The sequence below is a fragment of the Quercus robur genome, chromosome 9, assembly GCF_932294415.1.
Source record: "Quercus robur chromosome 9, dhQueRobu3.1, whole genome shotgun sequence".
Classification (NCBI taxonomy): Eukaryota; Viridiplantae; Streptophyta; class Magnoliopsida; order Fagales; family Fagaceae; genus Quercus; species Quercus robur.
Window position 1 is genome coordinate 12,723,200 of NC_065542.1, and position 24,729 is coordinate 12,747,928.

A 24,729-nucleotide genomic window follows, 5' to 3' on the forward strand; every position below is an offset into this window, starting at 1 on the left:
GGTGAATTGTGATGCACATGCACCAACAGCTAAATAAAATTCAATAATGGAAACAGTGGCAAAGAAACAACAATGGAATGGAATAGCTCACCGAGTTATGTTAGCTGAGCGAACTCGTTCTAGTTTTGCCTCCACAACTCAGCCAACTTCGCCAATGCAACATGAGAGGACCCACCCTCTTTCACAGCAGCCACAGCTTCATCTCTCAAACTCGATACTCTTTCTCTCACCTCTGTCCCCTCTTCCGAGTCCATTAACTCCCTCACTCGCTTCTCCAACTCAGTTGCACTCACAAACCCATCTTCCGAATCGTTTAACCCCAAAGCTAGCTTGATTTCCTCCACCAAAACCACCCTATTCAACCTTTGCTCCGCGTACAATGGCCAACCAACCATTGGCACTCCACACCACACTGCTTCAAGCACTGAGTTCCACCCACAGTGAGTGACAAACCCACCCACTGAGTCATGACTCAGTACTGCCACCTGTGGAGCCCATTGTTTCACCACAAACCCTTTACCTTTGGTCCTTTCCAAGAAACCCTTTGGCAATAATTCATCCAAGTTTGGATCTTTATCCTTATCTGGCGGTGGATTTCTCACCACCCACAAAAATCTTTGACCGCTGTTTTCTAAACCCACCGCTATTTCTTTCGACTGTTTCTCCGAAAAAGATCCCAAGCTTCCGAAACATAGAAACACAACACTTCGGCTCGGTTGTGAGTTTAACCAATTCAAACACTCGTGCTCTTCTCCATCTTGATTGGTGTTTGATATCAAAGGTCCAATACAGAAAATTGGCGGAGTTGGTCCATGTGGGACACATAGTCCACCAGAGATTGCCTTGATAGCTTTTGTTTCGAGCAAGTCAAACGTGTTTACAAGAAGTCCATTTGATTTGGCCATGTGCGTTGCTGTGTTAAGAAAATACTGGTACAATTTAGAACTAGTGCGATCGAAAATAGTTTTCGGCATATCCGAAACCCGAATCGGAGGTAAGCCAGGAATATCATCAAGAAGCATATTACCATGGAGATCTTTCAAACTGTTATCCACTTTTTTATGCAAAGTGGGGCGGTATAGAAACGCAGCTAGGCCGCTTGGGCTAGAGGTGAAGAAATAGTAAGTGGGGATGGCAAGGTTTGAGGCCACTTCGAAAGCAGAATCACAGAAGAAATCAATGATAAAGGCTCTGAGTTTGGAGGTTTGGGAAATAGTTTTGAGGGTTTGGTGGAGATTTGGGTTGTTGAGGCGTGGGATTAAGTAGCAGAGTTCTACAGGGGAAGCAGTACTGGGTGGGACTTCAGAGATGGGTGAGAGGTGGTGGAAGGTGATAGATGGGGTGGTGGAATTGACGGTGGTGATGTATTGGGTGGTAGAGCTTGCTACATAATTGGGTGCGGTGGAGTTAGTATTTGTGTTTGGTTCACTTAAGATGAGGATTGTGATGGAGAAAGAAGGGTGATGTTTGAGTATGAGCTTGCCAAGCTCTACCATGGAGTTTAGATGGCCTCTGCCTGAAGAAGGGTATAGAACTATGGCATCCACCATTTTCACACAGAAGAGAAGAATGGGCTTAGTGGGGTTTCCTACTTGGGATTTTTTTTTTTTTTTTTTTGGTTGTTGTTAAACTTTGGAAATATGTGTGATTGCTCTAGTTACAGTAACTGACTATATAAATAAACCACCTCCACCAAGTTGGATAAAATTGAATTTTGATGCTGTAATTAGATAAGGAAAAACATATGTGGCAGTAATAGGAAGAGACCAAGAAGGTAACCTTGTTGCTGCATGAGCAGAGCAGCTCTGTCCAGGTAGCCTGTTATCTGGTGAGGCAAATGCAGCCTTGTCAGCCATTCAAAGAGCAGCAGATGTAGGTTTTAAGAATGTTGTGATTGAAGGAGTTGCATGGAATGTTATTGAGCCTGAGAAATCAAGGGTCTGCGCCTCATTGGAGTATTAAGTCTGTGATGGAGGATATTTTGTATTTTGCTAAAGGTTTTGATAATGTAAATTTTTCTTTTGTTTTTAGGGAAGGTAATGAAGCAACTCATCTTTTAGCTAGATGGGTTGCCTTTTTGAACTTGAATGGCTTCTTCTTTTTTTTTTTTTTTTTCTTTTTTTTTTTTTAACGAGAGATGTGTACTGCCCGTTTTTTTTTTTTTTTTTTTTTTTTCTTTTTTTTTTTTTAACGAGAGATGTGTACTGCCCGTTCCAGTTCAAATGGGCCAGTACTCGTCTCTATTCTGTCGTCTCTTATTATTTAGACTTTGGATAAAGATGACCACAAGCCTAATCTGGATTGTATATACGTGTTTTGTAGCAAAAAAAAGTATTTATTTAGCAAAAAAAAAAAAAAAAAAAGACTATGTAAATAAACATGACTACTGTTTATGTACATATTAATATTTTGTTCATTTTCTAGCTTCTTCTCTATTTATTTTTCTCTTCTTATCTATTCAAATAATATATATATTATATTGAAATAAAATGTAGCATAGATAATTTGATACATAAGTTTTTAAAAGTAGCTGCCGATTTTTTTTTTTTTTAAGTTCTTATTTTAAAATTAAAAAAAATAATGTATACAAGTCAAAAGGAGGAACATTAATAATCAGTTACTAAATTGAGGTCCTAGTAATTCAGAAAATGTTTAGTATAATTATTTAAAGGCTAAAATGCAAAACTCATCCTCTAAGTTTCACCATTTTTCATTTCAGTCATTTAAATTTGCATTTTATCATTTCAGTTTTCTAAGTTTCAATCCTCCTCAATTCAGTCTTCTATTAATATTTCATCCATGCCTACCGTTAACTTGTCCAAAAATGGTGTCGTTTTGCCCGTAATTTAATATTTCATTTTTATTTAATTATTTATTTCTTAATTAAAAAAAAAAACCCAATCCATCCCTCATCTGAAGAACACGAACCATTTGAAGAACAGGAAATAGAAACCCCACTACCCACTCCTGCCTAACTACCTAACCCATCAATAATTGAGATCGAGAGGGAGAGAGCGAGATCAAGAGGGACAAAAAGAGATCGGGAGACCGAGAGATCGAGAGGGAGAGAAGGTATTCTAGCGGCTTCGCTCTTGGTGTACTTGGCATCTCGACTCAGGCCAATCCTCAACAGCTCCGCTCCAGATGTGCTTGACTTTGGCCTAAATACCTCCTCTCCCTCTCGGTCTCTCAATGTGGCACCTATGTTCTTGGCCACTAGAGTCACAGACCATGAGGCTAGAGAACCTTGGGTGCTTGAGCATCACTGAGTTGAGTACTTGGGTTTAGTCTGGGTCTATTGGGTTCTTTAACCCGATTTCACAGTGGATTACTTGGTTTATTTCAGGTCGGAGGAAGAACCTTTCTGCTGGGGTTAGACACGCGTCAATTGCTCACTTTCTTCCTCACGATCTGTTGGTATTAAAGCCTTACTGGGTTCCTTTAATTTGCTTTCTGCTGAATACCTTCTCTCCCTCACCATCTGCGGAGTGGGTAGTGGGGTTTCTATTTCGTGTTCTTCAGATGGGGGATGGACTGGGTTTTTTTTTTTTTTTTTTTTTTTTTAATTAATGTTTTTTAATTAAGAAATAAATAATTAAATAAAAATGAAATATTAAATAATGGGCAAAACGATATCATTTTGGACAAGTTAACGGTAGGCATGGATGGAATATTAACAGAAGACTGAATTAAGGAGAATTGAAACTTAGATGATTGAAATGAAAAATGGTGAAACTTAGAGGGTGAATATTGCATTTTAGCCTTATTTAAACAACAATTTTTAGTGTTTAAAGACTAAAACATATATTTTCACAATATTTAAATAATGATACTAAAAATCTTTAACCAAGTAGATTTTTTTTAACCCACACGCACCATTTAAATAATGATGGTAAAAATCTTAAATTACTAATACTAATGGGATATTTTGATATTTTTCAAAAAAAAAAAAAAAAAAAAAAAAAGACATTTTGTTCCAGCGTGCATGTGGATATAATAATTAATAAGGGGTGACTTTTGACTTTTTCTTTTTAATAATTAATAAGTGGTGACTTGCTGTGTGAGTGGAATTCAGTAAAAGCTATAAATGGTGCCCAAACCCCACTATAGTCTTTGCTCATTGGAAAATGTTCCAATCGATAGTGGGGGTTGCACACCATTTATGGCCTTTTTTAATGTGTAATGACTAACGTCTACTCCCTATCCATAACGTCTGTTTTATGCCTTCTTCTTGTCTGCCTGTCGAATTTTTTTTCTAAATAACAATAAATATTAAAAAATTTAGTTAATTGTCATATTTCAAAACAATATTGAAAACTAGCATCTCGAGTGTCTAAAACTCGAGTTTCAAGATAAAAATCGAGTTTTTAAGTCTCGATTTGTATGTGGATTAGTTTAAAGTGGAAAAAAATTAAGCTGAAAATCGAGTTTTAAAGGCTTGATTTCCATAAATTGAATAAAAACGCCGCTATAGGTCTATAAAACCTCGCTATAGGGCTTAAAAACGCCACTATAGGACTCCATAAATCTGTACTTAAGAAAAAAAAATTTTCAAGAAAACGCCGCTATAGAGCTTTAAAACGTCACTGAAAGGCTTAAAAACGCCACTATAGGTGAAATATTTTTTACTCATGAAACTCGAGTCTTAAAGACTCGAGATCTATGGAGCCTTTTTCTCATATAGATCTCGAGTTTCTAAAACTCGAGATGCTACTTTCCTTTATTGTTTCAAACGTTGCCTAGCTAACTATATACAATTCTTTTGCATTGCTGTTTTGCACATTACCTCTCTGCCTGTCAGTGTTTGTTTAAAACAAACAACAATAATAATGACGATAACAACAACAACAACAACAACACCAACAACAACAATAATGATGGTAATAATTCTCTCACATTTCAAATATGTTGTGATATAACTTATTTTATTCTCTCGGTAAATTATGTTTTTTATCCCTATTTAATACACTATATTTTAATTTGATTCTTAACATTTTAATTATATTAATTTGGTCTCTAACTTTTTGTTGGTGTAAACACAATAATAATGGAAATAACACAACGAGAAACTGAATAATACTTTTGAATATTTTTGATATCTCCACTCTTCACCTCCTCTTTGCGCATGTATCTAGTCCAATATCTGAGACAATTCACGTTAACCCATTAATCACCACAATTAAAAAGAATAAAATAGTTTCTTTCTTTTTCAATGTGGGATTAAACATTTTCACTAACTCCTCATCTTTCATATTTACTCCCACATCTTTACATTTATGTTATAACATTTATTCATTTTAATTATTTAATATTAAAATGCTCTAACACTTTTCAATATCGTGCTAATTTAGTCTTTGTAGTTATCTTTTGGATAAAAATTAATGACATGTTTAATAACTAAAATAGAAAAGGACGTGGCTTCTGTCCAGTGCCTCCAGTGCATTGGACTCGCTGCGATCATGACATGTGTCCAAAATTGGATAGGTATTATAATCGCAACGAGTCCAGTGTCACAGGACACTAGATAGAAGCCACACCCAATAAAAACTTAGCTTTCGTTGATGTGAGAATAAACTAAAATTTTATTTTGGCCATTTGTCAAGTTCGCAATTTTCTTCCAATATGTAATTGCAGAGCTTAAATTGACACGATATTGAAAGATTAGAGACCAAATTAACACAATTGAAAGGTTAGGAATTAAATTGAAATATGGTGTAAAGGATAGGGACCAAATATATTGTTTATCCTAAAATTTATCATAATTTTTTTAGTGAAATTTGTGGTATGTCTTTATTTTAGAAGTCAATTTTCTTTTTATTGTTTGTGAGTGATTGTTTCAAAATAAATAAATAACTCTAACTAACATAAAAAATAAAAATCTTACTAAATGGTCATTCGATGGACTTTGTCCCCATTTTGTTATAAGAAAGGAATAAAATGTTGGCTTCATAAGAAATTTATTTTTAATAAGATAGAAACAGAAGAAGAAAGAAGAAATTGATTTCGAATCCTTTTTTTTTTTTTTTTTTTTTTTTTGAGAAGGAAAATCCTATTCTATTGAGTAGAGTTGTGGTATGCCTTTGTGTTAAAACCATTTTCTCTCTCCCTTATGTGTGTGTGTGTTTGTTTCTCAAAAAAAAAAAAAAAAAAAACCTTTGAAGGAGATTTAGACATATATTCTTTATTTATTGGTCTAAACTCTAAAGACTCTAAACACGCATTCACATTTTAAATTGAGAATCCCAAAACTAGAAATCTAGCTACTATCATTTAACAAGAAAAAAAATCATTAGGCTCCAATAATCACTTTTTCTCTTTTTGCCTTTTTATTTGTCCTAAATGTTGATTCTACTCTAAACTAATTCAAAAATGCATTTTTTTTTTCTCATTCTGAAAAATGTATTTTACAAACAAAATGAGAATCCCAAAACCAAAAAAGGTTTATTTATTTATTTAGAAGATATAAACGAGGAAGTTGAAGAGACTATCACAAGGAAAAAATTGCTATGGTTCATACTTCAAAACGACGTCATTTTGAAGCATGTACTAACTACTAACATCATTTGAGTATTTTACATATGAGTGCGGTTTGGATTCACGTTTTGCACGTTCACGTTTTGCATTTTACTCTTTTTTTTTTTTTTTTTTTTTTTAGCCGTAGTTGTTGAATTTTCTTTAGTGTACAGTGCACATTTCAGCAACACAAGTGGGTCCCGTGCACTGTTCACGAGATCCACAAATTTCACTTTACAACAACTTTTTCATTAAAAATGGATCTCACAACACTATTCACACATTTAAAAATTATTTTGCTACAGTATTTTCAGTTTTCAGTAAAATAAGCTGTATCTAAACAGACCCATGGACTTCATGGTAAGGAAACAAACCTTTACCTTTGAAGGAGCATAATTTATTGGTATTATTTATTGCACATTTGAAAATCTGATTTTTGGGAAAAATTTAATGACATATTAAAGAGTCAAAGTTAAAAAAAAATTTGACACAACAGATACGGAATTCTAAATTTAACACATATGAATTATAGAGTTTTAAACTATACCGTCCGCTTTTGATAATTGTGCTCATTATTATTAGACCAAGATATTAATTGGTTTTTAGAATAGGCGGATTAAGTTAACGCATATTGTTGAGGTGTGGAATTAAGTAATTCAGTTCTACAAAGGAAGAAGTACTGGGTGGGACTTCGGATATAGGTGGGAGGTGGTGGAAGGTGATAGATGGGGTGGTGGAATTGACGGTGGCGATGTATTGGGTGGTAGAGCTGGCCACATATTGGGGTGCAGTGGAGTTAGTATTTGTGTTTGGTTCGCTTAAGATGAGGATTGTGATGGAGAAAGAAGGGTGATGTTTAAGTATGAGCTTGCCAAGCTCTACCATGGAGATCAGATGGCCTCTGCCTGGAGAAGGGTATAGAACTATGGCATCCTCCATTTTCACAAACAAGGGAAGAATGGCGCAGTGGTTTAATTTTCAAAGGCTTATGAACTGTCACAATTTGCATATACAAACTTCAATAAATATTCATTCAATCTTAGTTTGTGATAAATTTTATTAGACAAGTTCTGTCCACATACCACCAACTTCTAGTGCTAGACATCTTTTCCGTTTTTGACCCAAAAAAGACATCTTTTCCGTCATGGCATGTGTGAGAACTGAGAGTCTTCTTAGGCCTATGTCACTTCGGTGTTTATATGTTGATTTTCTTCTCATACTGCCAAGACCTATCCGAAAGTCAGGAAGGGGGTAAAAAATTTTGCGACTTATTACTTTATTAGAGTAAACGAAAAATAGAATAGAAAAAAAATAAATAAATAAATAAACATAACTAAAAATAGTAAAAACGACATGTTATATTAAAAACTTTAAAAAAACTTTTGTAAAAAGTATGACTAGAATTGAACGGAGGAATAAAATACATATGATTCATACTAGCTCACTATGAATCTGTTTGGATACTGTTGAAATAGTATAGTGGGACTTATGAATAGTACTAAAAAATGTGCAGTGGGACCCATAAATAGTGAAAAAAATAAGCTGAATAGTAAAATAATTTTAATTTTTCATTAATATCCAAATACACACCAAATCTTAATAAATAAATGATATTTTTTCTAGTCTAGCGACGAGGTCTTCCATCCATACAAAGAGTTTCTACAGACCATTGTTACATAATTTCTCCTCGGCAACATCAAAATTAATTAACTTTCTTAAAGATGAGTGGGAGGACCTCAAGAGCTCATCACCTGCAAGTTTCCAAGATAATATGTGATCAATGTATATCTTATAAATTTGTTTTCTTAAAAGAAACTAATGGAGTACTCTCCATTGAGGTTTTCTTAGAGCACTAGTATCAAGTGTACTAAATACTAAATTTTTAGCATTTGGCATACCGAACACCAAAAGTACTACTGTACCAAAGGTTGCAAATGCTAAAAATTTTAGCATTGAGTTACAAATACTGTTTTAAGAGCATTCCCATCCGAAAATTGTATTCTATCCTATTTTACCATCTCAAAAAATTACTTTATCAATTATACCATACTATTTTACAATACTCTCAGAATCCAACTTTTATTTTACAATACAACACATTAAAATAATATAAAAAATCTCTCTTTCTTCCCTCTTCGTCTCTATTCTCTATCTAATTTGTCTTTCTATTTTTCTCTCTTTCTCATCCACCTACTACCAACAAAAAACCCAGAACAACCATTGCTGCAACTTTGAAAAAGCCTTGATGTCTTGTGCTTTCAAAATGCCAATTAATACTTGCAAACAAGCCTTAAAAAAAATGAGGATTTAATGCCATAGATCTATGCATTTGGTCATATGTAGAAAGAAAGAAAGAGCAGAGAAAATTTCAGCCATACCCACAGGTCAACAACCCAGCCACCACCCATATCAATCCCATACCCACACGCCGAACCCATACCCACTGGCTAGCAACCCAGCCACCACCCACACGCCAACCCACATACCACACTAGAAAAATTCAGCCACCATTGCAATAAAATCTCATCAATAAACCCTAAACAAAAAACTAGCAATAAAATCTCAGCAATAAACCCCAAACAAAAAAAACTAGCAACCATAAAAATTCAAAGATAAAAAAACCTAGCCACCACAAATTCAGCCACCCATGGCCTTTGCATGGCCAAAACAAAGACCAAAAACTTTGTGGATCTTGAAGCTCTGGCCATGGAGCTTCGGCTCAATGAGTTGGGTGAGATCAAAAAGAAAGAGGGGAGAGTTGGGTTTGGGTTCAGAGGGAGGGATCACTATGATGAAGCTGAGAAAATTAACCTAGCTGACCCATGGGGCAAGAAAGAGTGCTCGACAGAGGCATGGGAGAGAAAGAAAGAGGCTTGAAGAGAGAGAGAGAGAGAGAGGAGACTGAAGAGAGTGAGAGAGAGGACAGGAGACTGAAGAGAGTGAAAAGATGTTGATATTTTAGATTAAAATATATTATAATTTTTACAAGCTTGCTACAGTGCCATCCTACATTTAGGATGGCACTGTGGGCACTGTAGCACTATGCTAAAAAAATTTACACTTTTCCATGTTTAGCCTTCCAGCTGTTGAGAGTTATTGGGTCTGAATGCTAAATTTTGGCTACATTTGGCATATACCTAGCCCATTGTGAATGCTTTAATAATAGAATGGTTCGGTAAAAATGATATAAATTTTTAATTGTTTTTTTTCTCTTTCATTGTCTCTTTTCTCTTCTCCCTCAGATCAAATTTCTCTCTCCTCTCTCCCATGGCTGGTCTCTCCTCTCTCCTCTCTCCCATGGTTGATCACTCCAGCACAAAACTCGCTACTCTCACAACTCCCAAAACCCATGGCCAGTCCTCCAAAACACCACGGTTGTAGTAGTGGTTGTTGATTAGTGGCCATTGGTTCATCTTGACAATTGTTTTCTGTATTGAGTTGAGTTTTGAGGTGGTGGTTTGTTGATTTTGGCCGGTGGTTGGTGGTGGTCGGTTTGTGGTAATGGTGGGTTGTGGTTATAGTAGTGGTGGTGGTGGGCTATTGTGGGTGGTACTGTGGGTTTTGTGTTTGTTTGTTTTTTCTTTTAATTGTAGGAGTTTTTCTAAGTTTACTTTAATGTATTGTATATATTATTTAAAGTGTTGTATGGAAAAATAGAACATTTGATTTTATGGTGGATTGTTAAATCCTATGTTAAAATAGAAAAAAAAGGGGGTTTCGGGGTGGTAAAATGGCATTTGGTATAGCACAATTGATGCTAGTAATCTTAGGAGGTGATTTCTTTTTCACCCCATATTATATCACAACAAATTACCCATGATCATGAATGAGATGAAGCTTCTTTCTTTTTCCTTTAGCATTTTCAAAATATCTTTCGACTACAACGCAAATCTCACACAATTAGTTATAAAATTAAAATGCATTTCAAAGAATCTAAAGAGCCATAAGGAGTTAGCCAATATGATTTTTGCTTTGGACATTCAATAAAACTAGTATATATGTAGACTCGTGCATATGCACGGTACAATTAAAAACAATCACAATTATAAATATTTTTATGAAGAGGTTCAAATTATATATAGTATTAGCTTACACTTTTTTTAAATCATACATTTCTAAAATATGTAATGGTTTTTCATTATTTATATATATCTCTATATATTAAGAGGATACCTAGAGTTAGTTATCAAATTTTTTATTCCCTAAAATACCTTTTTTTTAGAGAGTTTCAACCTATGACATCCACCTCTGATGATAGTTCTTTATCATCAGACCAAGACACCAATCAGTTTTTGGTGTAGACGAGGATTGAATCTCAGATATCTTATACAACTATCAGAGATTTTACCAATTAAGCTAACTGGAACCCACACCTAAAATACCCTTAATGATTTTTCATTATATATATATATATATATATATATTTGTACATTAAGAGGATACCTAGAGTTAGTTATCACATTTTTTATTCCCTAAAATTCCCTTAATATTCCTTACTTGACTTTTTTTTCACAAACAAAGAAACAATGATATAAAGCAATTGGCAAAAGTTGTACAAAAGCCATAAAGTCAAGTACAACAGCAAAAGAATAAAAATCCAAAAAGAAAACTTCCGAACTCTGATGATAGCTCTTTATCATCAGATCAAGACACCAATCAGTTTTTGGTGTAGACGAAGATTGAACCTCAGATCTCTTATACAACCATCAGAGATTTTACCAGTTAAGCTAACTGGAGCCCACACCTAAAATACCCTTAATGATTTTTCATTATAAATATATATATATATATATATATATATATCTATACATTAAGAGGATACCTAGAGTTAGTTATCACATTTTTTATTCCCTAAAATTCCCTTAATATTCCTTACTTGACATTATTTTTCACAAACAAAGAAACAATGATATAAAGCAATTGGCAAAATTTGTATGAAAGCCATAAAGTCAAGTACAGCAGCAAAAGAATAAAAATCCAAAAAGAAAACTTCCGAACTCACGTATAACACCTAAATTTTAGGCTTTATTTTCTTCTCTTCTTTATTTGAACGTGTGCAAGTAGTAGATAGTAGAGGAAGTTGCTAGCAATTAGGACATTATCTCTATCTAAATTACAATTCACATGGTGGTTAGCATTTAACAGTTTTGCAAAATGTTCCAACTCCCTACAACACCAAAAATCCATTCCTCTTATGTTCCTTCCCCTCACAGAAGAAAGGCCAATGACTTCCATTAAAATTGCCTTTCTTACCAAGGTTTTGTTGTAAATCCCATTCGTTTCTCTCCTACAGGTAAGGACATGCCTATGTTTTTCATAGATGTAAATTTGGTTAAAAGTTTAAGATGTAGATTCATTCTTTGTTTCTAAGAGAGTTTTAGGATTCCCTCCCATCCCATCAAATTGGGATTGAATGAAAAATTTTGACACTAAACTCCAACAAAAAAAGAGCCACATCGCATGTGTGAAGCGCGTGTGATAAGGCTGGTGTGTGTGTGATTTAGAGTCTTTAATTTTTTTCACATAATAATTCACTTGCCACAAAAATTAAAAAAATAAATGGACACGTGATAGAAAATTGAACGTCAATTGAAATCTAATTTAGAATCTAATTAGATTTCGATTTTTATACTCAATAATTCACCTGGCACAAAATTAAAAATTAAATGGGACATGTGGTGCAAAATTGAGAATCCAATTAAAATCTAATTAGATTTTCTCTGAATTTTGGCTATATATATATATGGTGTTCAATGATTTTTCCTCGGCCTCACAAAAGATGCATTCATTTTTCTCAATATTAATTCTTTTCCTAATAAGAGATCTTGTTCGTAGAATAATTTGCCTTGCTAATCTCCGAAGAAACAATTTGAGGCTCTATTGCATTTTAAGCTTTCACTACTTCTTCCATAATTTGCTTTCAAGTGGGAGATTCTTCACTTAATCCATAATTTCGATAGTTTAAATCAAACCAATTTAAATGTTTAATTAGAGTTTAAATTGATATGATTTTAAAATTCTAGAATTCAATGAAATTACAAAATTTAATTTGTAACAATTTCAAATTCCACATCTTCTTGAAAATTCTATCCAAATCTTGTCAAAGATGTTGGGGGTTTTGTTTGTTCTTGATCAATTTGAATTTTTTTGACTAATTTGAACCTTTTCGGATACTTCGGTTATGTAATTGCTTTAAAGGATTTACATAGCTTTCCCTTCCCCTGTAGTGTTAGTTTCTAGTTTCTCAAAAAAAAGAAAAAAAAAAAAAACCTAGTTTTTAGGAATAAACACAAAAATCCATTTTCTTGTGTTTTCAAAGTCAGTAGTTGATGTGAATTTATTTAATTGTTAAATATTTATTTTCCAATATTTTGTTGGAGCTTGTCACATTATCAAATTTCACTTAAATAAATTTTTTTTAAAAATTACATAAACCTAACCGCAAGTATCACACGCTTTTTAAATATACGTCCATGTGTTGGGTGAGTCTCCCCTCCCATTTAAAACCCTCTCATTGTCTTAAATCTCTTCCATCTTTATGAGGATGATAGACATTTGTCACAAAGATCTAAAGGTTGAAAAAAGCCAAATGACCTCCCAATTCCAAATCGCTCCGATCGGTAACCTAGTTTTGATTGGTCTCCTTCCTATGAGAGAATTAGACATGGCAAAATGGGTCAGAGTTTGCGAACTCGAACCGGCCCGACCTCAAATATACTTGACTTGAATCAGAATTTTTTTGACCCGAAGTAAAAATAGGTTGACTCATGACCGACCCTTTTTTTTTTTTTTTTTGCTGGTCAACCTGTGATTTGAACCATTTTTTTTAAAACTTTCTTTTCTTTTTTTTTTTTTTGTAAAAAAATAATAAAATTAAGACAATATTGATTTAATTATTTGTTGTGAGTTTTAAGGAAACAATTGAGACCTTTACATAACTGCATACAAATAAATTGAAAGATAAATAGTTAAGGCATTCTGTAATGAGTAAAGATTTTTTAATATTAGATAACAAAGTATCTGCTAAGATAATCATGTTATAGTAGAGTTAAAAAGATATATTTAAAAAAATATAGACATGTGTGAGAAACATTCATGAGTGTAAAAAGAGTAAAGCCAGAGTATTAAAGAAATTAGCATAAATTATGAATGCTTAAGCCTTTTTAAAAAAAAAAAAAAAAAAAACGATTCATATTCAAAATAAACGGCTTTTCAAAATAAATTATGATATTTCCTAGAGTGTATATTACATAACAATGACATAATATTCATAAAAGATACCATATATAAGTAAGTAAACAATCAAACTTTAATGTATATTCTCAAATTGAAAGAGTGTCAACCACAATTGATATTAGATTATAGAATTAGTTTTCAAGATTGTAAATTTCTTATATGTTTTTATTCTTTGTCAAATTAATTATCCAATAAGGCATTTGTAATTTTGTTTTATGTTTTGGTGTTGAAATTGTGTAGAAATGAAACCTGTGAATTTGTTTAACTCATTCTTTGTGCTATTTTGTTTTGGTTAGTAATGTTGGGATTTGTATAATTTTAAAATTATTGATCAAGTATTAATTTGTTTAGCTGAGTTCATTTTTGATATAAGTGGTAAATTCAAAATAATGCATTTTATATCAAGTAATTTGCTGTGTGACTTTCCAAATAGCAAATATATGTTGTTTTCTTTTAAAAAAAGTTTCATGCAAAAATACAGATCAATTCTACCTAATCTGAAATCCGATTGACCTGATCCGTTTTTAATATGCTTAAAATGACCCGTTTTGACCCGCAATCCAATTGACCCAAACCTGACCTGACCTGACCCGACCCGACCCACCCGTTTGCCATGTCTAGATACGAATGGGAGGAGAGCTGGACATTTAAGAATATATAAGGAGTGGTATGCATGTACAATGTTACCTTAAATAGTAAATCATACACTTTTTATTTTAAACACAGCCAGCTATATGATCAATTGACCATGCTCAGACCGTGCGGTGAATTGTGATGCACCAATAAAATCAAACACCATTTTTATTGACTACTAGTATGGGTGGCATGTGCAAGGCATGTGCTACTTCTTGTGTAAGAAAATTAAGCTAGAATTTTTATTTGAAGAAATATGAAACTATATACATAAAAAAATGTATATCATACAAAATTAATCTCATTCGTATAATAATTTTGATACCTATTTGCTAAAGGCAATATCCATTTATTAAAAACTTTTAAAAATGATAACAAATATTATTATCTTCCAACAATAAGCAACTAAGTTTTGCTAAAACTTTGTTGCAATATTTATATTTTCACAATGAATGATGTCATATGCTACAATTAAAACTCTTCATCAAATACCTTCAACCATATACAATGAAAATTTTTTCATTCATACTTTCTTCTTTATCATTTTACATGAGTTTAGGTGCAATCTTTAGCTTAATTAGTTTTTATGAATACTCATTTTAGGCACAAAAAAAAAAAAAAAAAAAAAAGGCATGTGTCATTGAATTTTTCATTAGATAAATTATAAGTTTCAAAGATTTAAATCTACAAAATCAATTTTCTCTAGGTAACAAATAAAACACCTTATATTACTATTCCAACTTTCTAAACATTACTACCATCTAAAACTCAAAATACGTGAAGAAAATTTTTGGAATGTTAAAATTTTGTGGGAGTATTTTAGCCACTACACAATGAAATATTTTAAGAATCATAGGTTTTTATTAGGGTTTAATTGAGAGAATAAAAATATAACATATTTGCTCTTTTCCAAAATATTAATGAGGAAATTGCTTGATTCTAAAGTTTAAGGAGGAATTGTGAATTGCCCCAAACATAAATGATGAAAAATGTTTTAATCCTAATTTTATGTGTTTTTACTTAAAATGGGGCATACAAAAAAAAAGAAATATAAAGCAAAATACAAAAATTCAACCCAAGAAAACTGCGCGTGAAACAATGAATTTTGGCTCAACAAAAATTGACTAATAAAAAAATAATTCTAGAAAAACAAAGAATGACACAACATTTTCATAATACCTTTACAACTTTGTTATATTTTACTTTTGACTTGTAAAGAATTGACACCTCAGCGGATGTGAAAATATTATGACGACAACAAGATGTCTTAATATTTTCACAAGAGAAATACTATGTTTATAACATTTTTGTAATTTCATTACAAATCATAAGTAGTAGGTTGTTATTAATGGACAAAAAAATGACTTCATTGGTAAGTTTAAATTAGAATAACAATTTACCACCTAAGATTTGTTATGAAAATGTTGTGGATGTAATACTTTTTTTTCTTCATCACAATACCTTTATTTTTAGTTGTGGTTGGTTCCACTTTCTAGTATGATATTTTATTATTTTATAGGAATTAACACCTTAACAATTGTAAAAAATATTGTGATAATTTATTGTGTTTAATGTTTTATTATACCGGGCCTTGTGCCTGAGTGGTACCCGGGCCTTAGTGCCTTGTCAAGCTCGGGGGTTCGATCCCCCTATAAACCAATTACCCAATAAAAAAAAAAAAAAGTTTTATTATTATTATATAAGCAAATTTAACGGAGGCAAGCATATCAGCGGAAATTGAAACAACCAAAGTATTGTAGAGCAAGTAACGTAAAAAAAAAAAAAAAAAAAAAAAAAATTTGAACTAACCAAAATACTATAGTGTTGCACACTGTAGCAATAACTCATTGACTCTTTTTATGTGTAGATAATTTGTTGTGTTAATGTTTTATTGTTATTATATAAGCAAGTTCAACAGCAGCAAGCATTACAATGGAAATTGAAACAAAAAAGAAAAAAAATGAACAAACCATAATACTATAGCATTGCACACTGTAGCAATAACTCATTGGCTTTTTTTATATATGGATAATTTGTAGAGTTAATGTTTTATTATTATTATATAAACAAGTTCAACAAAAGCAAGCATTACAGTGAAAATTGAAACAACCCAAGTACTGTAGAGCAAGTTCCGTTAAAAAAAAAAAAAGAAAAGAAAAAGAAAAAGAAATTGTTCAAACCAAAGTAGTGTTTTTTTTTTTTTTTTTGAATGAAAAGTAGTGTTGCGTTGCACACTATAACAATAACTCATTTTTATATCAAAAAAATAAAAAAAACAATAACTCATTGGCTTTTTTCATATATAGAAAATAACTCGAAGAGTTATGGTGAACTAACTCATGTTAGTTTTGCCTCCACACCTCAGCCAATTTCGCCAATGCAACATGAGAGGACCCACCCTCTTTCACAGCAGCCACTGCTTCATCTCTCAAACCCGAAACCCTTTCTCTCAGTTCTGTCCCAATTTCCGAATCCATTAACTCCTTCACTCGCTTCTCTAACTCAGTTGCACTCACAAACCCATCTACCGACTCGTTTAACTCCAAAGCTAACTTGGTTTCCGTCACCAAAACCACCCTATTCAACCTTTGCTCTGCGTACAAAGGCCAACCAACCATCGGCACTCCACACCAAACCGCTTCAAGCACTGAGTTCCACCCACAGTGAGTCACGAACCCTCCCACTGAGTCATGACTCAGCACTGCCACCTGTGGAGCCCATTGTTTCACCAAAAATCCCTTATCTTTGGTCCTTTCCAAGAAACCCGTTGGCAACAATTCATCCAAGTTTGGATCTTTATCCGTATCTGGTGGTGGATTTCTCACAACCCACAAAAATCTTTGACCGCTATTTTCTAAACCCACCGCAATTTCTTTCACCTGCTTCTCCGAAAACGATCCCAAGCTTCCGAAACATAGAAACACAACGCTTCGACTCGGTTGTGAGTTTAGCCAATTCAAACACTCGTGCTCTTCTCCATCTTGATTGGTGTTTGATATCAAAGGTCCAATACAGAAAATTGGCGGAGTTGGTCCATCTGGGACACATAGTCCACTAGAGATTGCCTCGATGGCTTTTGTTTCGAGCAAGTCGAACGCGTTTAGAACAAGTCCATTTGAATTGGCCATGTGGGTTGCAGTGTTAAGAAAATATTCGTACATTTTAGTGGTGGGATCGAACGTAATTTTGGGCATGTCTGAAACCCGGACAGGAGGTAAGCCAGGAATATCAACAAGAAGCATATTGTTGAGATCATTGATGCTTTGATCCTTATTTTTGTGCAAGGTGGGGCGGTAAAGAAACGAGGCTAGATTACTTGGGCTAGAGGTGAAGAAATAGTAGGTGGGGATGGTAAGGTTTGAGGCCACTTCAAAAGCAGCATCACAGAAGAAATCAATGATAAAGGCTCTGAGTTTGGAGGTTTGGGATATAGTTTTCAGGGTTTGGTGGAGATTTGGGTTGTTGAGGCGTGGGATTAAGAATTTCAGATCAACAAAGAAAGTAGTACTGGGTGGAACTTCAGAGATAGGTGGGAGGTGGTGGAAAGTGATAGATGGGGTGGTGGAATTGACGGTAGTGATGTATTTGGTGGTAGAGCTAGCTACATATTGAGGTGTAGCGGAGTTAGTATTTGTGTTTGGTTCACTTAAGATGAGGATTGTGATGGAGAAAGATGGGTGATGTTTGAGTATGAGCTTGCCAAGCTCTACCATGGAGATCAGATGGCCTCTGCCTGGAGAAGGATATAGAACTATGGCATCCTCCATTTTCACAAAGAAGAGAAGAATGGTGCTGGGGTTTTCAAAGGCTTATGACAATTAGACATGGCAAAACGGGTCAGAATTTTCTGACCCGACCCGACCCGACCCGAAAAATATCCGACCCGAACCCGATTTTTTTGACCCGAAGCAAAAACGGGTTGACCCGTGACCCGACCCGTGTTTTGTGCGGGTCAACCCGACCCGACCTGCGACCCGACCCGAACCCGAACCATTTTTTTAAAACTTTTTTTTTTTGGTAAAAAAAGTAGTGAAATTAAGACAATATTGGTTTAATTGTTTATTGTAAGTTTTAAGTAAACAATTGATACATTTACATAACTGCATGCAAATTAATTGAAAAAGAAATGGTTGAGCATTCTGTAATGAGTAAAGATTTTTAGATATCAAATAACAAAGTACATGCCAAGATAATCTGGTTACAGTAAAGTTAAAAACAGATTTAAAATTGTAGATATGTATGAGACACATTCATGAGTGTGAAAATAGTAAAGCCAAAGTATCAAATTAGCATAAATTATGAATGCTTAGATCTATTTTTTAACAATTTATGTTCAAAATAAACGGCTTTTCAAAATAAATTATGATATTTCCTAGAGTTTGTGCTGCTTAACAATGATATGATCTTCATAAAAGAGACTAGGTATAAATAAGTAAGCAATCAAACTTTAATGTATATCTCAAATTGAAATAAAGTGTCAACCACAATTGATAATAGATTATAAAATTAATTTTTAAAATTGTAACTTTCTTATATGTTTTTATTCTTTATCAAATGAGTTATCCAATAAGTCATTTGTAATTTTTTTTTTTTTTTGGAATGTTGATATTGTGTAAAAATAAAACTTGTATATTTGTTTTACTTATCTTTGTGTTGTTTTGTTTTAGATAGCAATGTTAGGATTTGTATAATTTTAAAATTATTGAATAAATATTAATAAGTTTAACTGAGTTTATTCTTGATATAAGTAGTGAATGCAAAATAATGCATTTTACATCAAGTAATATGTTGCATAACTATCCAAATGGCAAATACATATTGTTTTCTTTATTAAAAAAATAAAAAATAAAAAATAATAAAAAATAAAAAATTTCATGTGAAAAATATGGGTCAACCCGACCCAACCCGACCCGACCCGCAACCCGATTGACCCGAACCCGATTTCAACCCGCTTAAAATGACCCGTTTTGGACCCGTGACCCGTTTGACCCGTGACCCGATTGACCCGACCCGAACCCGACCCGACCCGACCCGCCCGTTTTGCCATGTCTAATGACAATCATAATTTGCATACAAACTTCAATAAATACTCAATCATCCAGGTTTGTGTTCTAATGCTTTAATTTGTCTAGACAACCCATAAAAAAAAAAATAATAATAAAAAATAAAAAATAAAAAATAAAAAATAAAAAAAAATTTACCTAGGCAAGTTAATTGTTGCGAAAACAATTGTGTGGACATTATAAAAATACGCATCAAAAGTATTATAGTTGTTTAAATATTAAAATTAACAGTGTTAAATAGGTCCTCAATCATCATCATGATTGTGTTTTTTTAGACAAGTTCTGTCCACATAACTTCAACTACTGTAGCATCTCTTTCGTCATTCGTCATGGCATACGTGTGAGAACTGAGAAGTCTTTTTTTTTTTTTGGCTAACGAGAACTGAGAAGTCTTAGTCTATATGTCGCTTAGGTGTTTTATATGTTGACTTAATTTTTTTTTTTGATCTAGTTGACTTACTTAATTATTTGTCGCTTAGTTTAATTATTTGTTTTATGACTCTTTTTAATAGTTTATGTCAATTTCAATTAATTGTAAGTATTTCCGTTATGACTACTAATTTGATGAAAAAAAAAAACTTCAACTACTGTGGGATCTCTTTCGTCATTCGTCATGGCATACGTGTGAGAACTGAGAAGTCTTAGGGTCTGTTTGGATAAAATTTATTTTGTTGAAATTGAAAACTGAAAACTTAAAACACTGTAGTAAAATAATTTTTAAATGTGTGAATAGTACTGTGGGACCAATTTTTAATGAAAAAATTGATAAAAAATGAAATTTGTGAGTTCGTGAACAGTGCACAGATGCACTGTTCACAGTTGAATGGTCAACAATTGTGGACTGAACCAAAAAAAAAAAAAGCAAAACGCGCTAGAGTTGACTTATTTGATTGTGTTTAGATTGAATTATTTTATTTCTTACAAGCTAAATGTTATTTGATTCGATATTTTATGTTCATATGATAATTTGAGTAAGTGATACTACTACTTAGATTTTTCAAATGACAGGCATAGCAAATAATTGTAATATACAATTTTTTTTTCTTTTTTTTTTTGAAAAATTAGGTAATAGTAATAATAGTAGCTACTCATTATTGTAAAGTGTTGTCATAATAGAGCTGAACATGCCTTTTCATTGTAGAGGCCACTCCTCGGAGACCAAATCCACACCAATTTAAGCATACACTAACTAATAGTAATAATAGTAAGTTGTCTCTTTATTTAGCCAAAAAGGAAATTGTAAACCCTTTCTTCAATTCAGCAAAAAAACATGAAAATGTTAGACATATTGATGAGTGAACTCATGTCTTTCTTTTCTTATATGGTACAAACAAAAAACAGAACTTAACTTGCACAATAATGCTGCCACCATTGTCAGGTTTGCTCCAACAACTGGGCCAATTTGGCTAATGCAACATGGGAGGAGCCACCTTCTTTCTGGGCTATCATAGCTTCATCTCTGAAGCCCAAAACACTCTCTCTCACCTCTCTCCCAGCTTTGGACTCGATTAACTCCCTCACTCGCTTTTCCAACTCTTCTGCACTCACAAACCCATCTTCCATCTCCTTTAAACCCAATGCCACCTTCATTTCATCCACCAAAAACACCCTGTTCAACCTTTGCTCTGCATACAAAGGCCACGCAACCATTGGCATACCAACACTAATTGCTTCAAGCACCGAGTTCCACCCACAGTGAGTCACGAACCCACCCACCGAGTCATGACTCAGCACTTCCACCTGCGGAGCCCATTGTTTCACTACAAACCCCCTATCCTTGGTCCTTTCCAAGAAACCCTTTGGCAATAATTCATCCAAGTTTGGCTCTTCCTCATTATTTGGCGGTGGATTTCTTACCACCCACAAAAACCTTTGCCCACTATTCTCCAATCCCAGAGCCATTTCTTCCAACTGTTTCGCTGAAAACAATCCCATGCTTCCAAAACACAGAAACACAACACTTCGACTCGGTTGGGAGTTCAGCCATTTCAAACACTCATGCTCATCTTCATCTTGACTGCTGCTTGATATCAAAGGTCCAATACAAAATATTGGAGGAGTTGGTCCATCTTGGACACATAATCCATCCGAAATTGCTTTGACCACTTTTGTTTCGAGTAAATCGAACGTGTTTACAATAATTCCATTTGATTTGGCCATGTGGGCTGCTGTGTTTAAGAAATACTCATACCATTCAGCAGTACGATCTGATATACTTCCTGGCATGTCTGAAGCTCGGATAGGCGGAAAGCCAGGAATGTCAAGAAGCATATCACCGAGATCTTTCAAGCTTTTTTCCACTTTTTTATGCAAGGTGGGTATGTATAGAAGCAAAGATAGAGCGCTTGCGCCAGAGGGGAAGAAATAGTAAGTGGGGATGTCAAGGTTTGTGGCCACTTCGAAAGCAGCATCACAGAAGAAATCAATGATAAAGGCTTTGAGTTTGGAGGTTTGGGAAATAGTTTTGAGAGCTTGATGGAGATTAAGGTTGTTGAGGCGTGGGATTAGGAAGGCTTGTGCTATAGGGGAAGGAGTGGATGAGACTTCGGAGATTGGTGGGAGGTGGTGAAAGTTGATAGATGGAGTGGTGGAATTGACAGCGGTGATGTATTGGGTGGTAGAGCTGGCTACATATTGGGGTGCGGTGGAGTTAGTACTTGTGTTTGGTTTGTTAAAGATAAGGATTGTGATCTTGAAAGAAGGGTTATGTTTGAGTATGAGCTTGCCAAGCTCGACCATGGAGATTAGATGGCCTCTGCCTGGAAAAGGGTATAGAACTATGGCATTTTCCATGTTCACACAGAAGAGAAGAATGGCTCAGGGAGGTTTCTTAACTATGTGTGATTGTGTGTGGTTGATATACAATTACACAATTGTGTGTGATTGTGTGTGGTTAATAAACTCAAGGATTGATGTATATGTAGTTGTTTTCAAGGGGCTTTTGTCCTTTATGACCTTTATGAGGCCCTTGGTTAAGACTACAAATTTTTTAACATAGTAATTACCCTTGTCACAATGGAAGAGCCACATGTTCAAATATAAAATTTCTATGTAAATAACAAATTCTTGGTCCAAACACACTGTAAATGACTAGATTGGAACATTTTTTAATGACTAAAGTCTGATTATGTTGTGTGGTTTGAGAACTTTCCTCGATCTTACATTTTTGGCTGCTTTGCAAGCTAATTAATCACTGAGGAAATCGAAATATACCCAGCATATTGCTCTTAGACGTTGCTTTGTTCTGATTTGTATGCGTTAGTTTCTAGCAGGAGAGGATCTTTTAGAAAAATATCAAGGGTCAAAAAATGTGACAGCTCATAACTTAACTGTGGTTAAATACTTAAACTATAGGGCTCTGTAACTCAACCAGACAAATTCTACTGAAAAAAAAGAAAAAAAAAAAAGAGTTAAAAGAGAGAGAGTTATAGCTCTCTTAGGAGGGAAAAGTGAAAACCAAAGAACACGTTCAAAGCTTCAGAGAACAAGTTCAGAGCACATCTCTATTTCTATCTTGCCAAAACAAAGGTATATCCGTAAAACTTGTTTATGGTTATCTTATTTGATGTTTGATCATTTTTTTGCATTTATATTGTTGTCTTGGTGAGTTTATATTATTGTTTTGGTGGTTGGATGCAAGTTAGAGTCTATTTGAATTTGAATTTTTTTTTTTTAAATTTTTTGAGATAAAGATTGAATTTTTATAATGGCTAGATGATTCTTGGAGTCTATCTCATTTTTCTGCATTTATATTGTTGCCTTCGTGAGTTTATATTGTTGTTTTGATGGCTGGATACAAGTTAGAGTCCTGAACTTTTATTTTTAATTTTTTGAGATAAAGATTGAATCTTTATAATGGCTGGATGATTCTTTGAGTATCTTTTTTATTTTTTTGAGATAAAGATTGAATCTTTTTATTTTTATTTTTTTTATATAAAGATTGAATCTTTATTAGTATATGGCATATTTGATTGCCTGGTCTATCCACACCAATGGTTCCTGCTCTGCCTGGTCTATTTTCCATTTGATTGCTGACATTCAAGACTTGGCTATGTCTTCTGTTTCTTGCAATTTTAGTTGGATTAGTAGATGTTGTAACTCCAACGGCAAAATTGATGGTGCAGGAGATCTCTTGACTCAAGGAAGTATTGCAAGTGGAGGTCCGTTGACTCAAGGAAGTACGTTGCAAGTGGATGGAATGAGACAGTTCATAAAGTCGAGCCATTTTTCTAGTTTAGGATCATGTTTTATAATTTATGACACATGTTGTGATTAAGTGCTCTTGTTTTGTAATTTTCCTGGCTTAGAACTAAAGTTTTGATGGTCCAAAAAATTAGTCACATTTGGCCGCATTCATATGTTCAGATTTTTTATTAATTATTTGGAGGGAATACTTTCCAAAGGAACATTTCCTTTTGTTACAAAAGAGCACATCTTTGTTTATATCCAACCAAAATAGAGGTATAAGTTGTGATTCCAGGATTTAATATAATTGAAGATCAGTTTGGATATTATTGGCTTCTTGATTTACAGCTACCAAAACTTCAGCTCTCTCTCTCTCTCTGAGTTTCAGTCACTAGATCAAAATTTTATATGGTTTGATGAATTTTGGAGCATAGAGATCTATTAAGTTGTCTCTCTTAGCGTTCACTTCACATGTAGCTGCATAGTGTTAATTCATGATTAATTATGCTATTCATATAAAGTGTTCTTCTGATAAGTTTGTGGATAAATTTATATTTCATTTGGTTTGGTTTTTTGTTGTTGTGTATATTTTTCTCTTGTTAAGCTTCCCATGTTAAGATATCTTGGAGTTGACATTAATAAATTGGCATGTGCTACATGAACCTCTTTATACCGGTTCAGGGTTGAGCATGTGCTATGTTATGATTAGAGGTTGACTCTTAGGAATGGGTTGGGAATTTATAGGCCTTGTGCTTGGCTTGATTAGACAGCTTCTCTTTAGAGATCTGACATTTCATAACTTGATCACGAAATAGCACATTCATGTGAACTCTGTGTACTTGCATTGCAAATTGGTAAGGGAGCCAGTTAATCACTTTCTTTTACATTGCTCAGCTAATCTACGTACTTGGGTTGCACCCCTATGAGTTACTTGGCATTATAATCAAAATTCAATCCAACAGAATAGACAATAAGAGAATTTAATATTTAAAAAAATGAACAAATTTTATTACAATGTACACTTTGATCACATAATAAGAATTCCATTAAAATGTACACTTTGATCACATAACAAGAATTCCATTGAAATAAACACTTT

General features: G+C 33.7%; 2 protein-coding genes across 10 annotated transcripts in view; both read right to left on the minus strand.

The window, feature by feature from the left end:
* Positions 1-24,729, minus strand: part of LOC126698577 (anthocyanidin 5,3-O-glucosyltransferase-like) — a 41,908-nt gene that overhangs the window by 8,407 nt on the left and 8,772 nt on the right. For 2 of the 9 annotated variants that reach the window (XM_050395905.1, XM_050395904.1), the window contains exon 1: positions 92-2,028. The exons of 1 other annotated variant lie outside the window; for it this stretch is intronic. In XM_050395905.1, coding sequence (XP_050251862.1) covers positions 120-1,550 — 1,431 coding nt within the window. In that variant the 5' untranslated portion in view covers positions 1,551-2,028 and the 3' untranslated portion in view covers positions 92-119. Of the gene's footprint in view, positions 1-91; positions 2,029-7,214; positions 7,481-20,644; positions 21,186-24,729 lie in introns of those variants that run through there. 6 more of the 9 variants (XM_050395908.1, XM_050395906.1, XM_050395907.1 and 3 more) reach the window with 6 other exon arrangements.
* LOC126698578 (anthocyanidin 5,3-O-glucosyltransferase-like) lies at positions 16,610-18,207 on the minus strand. Its single transcript, XM_050395913.1, has one exon. The coding sequence runs from the start codon at positions 18,147-18,149 to the stop codon at positions 16,725-16,727; it is 1,425 nt and encodes a 474-aa protein (XP_050251870.1). The 5' UTR covers positions 18,150-18,207; the 3' UTR covers positions 16,610-16,724.

Bases quoted from the DNA above. Each gene is read 5' to 3' on its own strand.
- LOC126698578 (XM_050395913.1), bottom strand. From the start codon at position 18,149: ATGGAGGATGCCATAGTTCTATATCCTTCTCCAGGCAGAGGCCATCTG.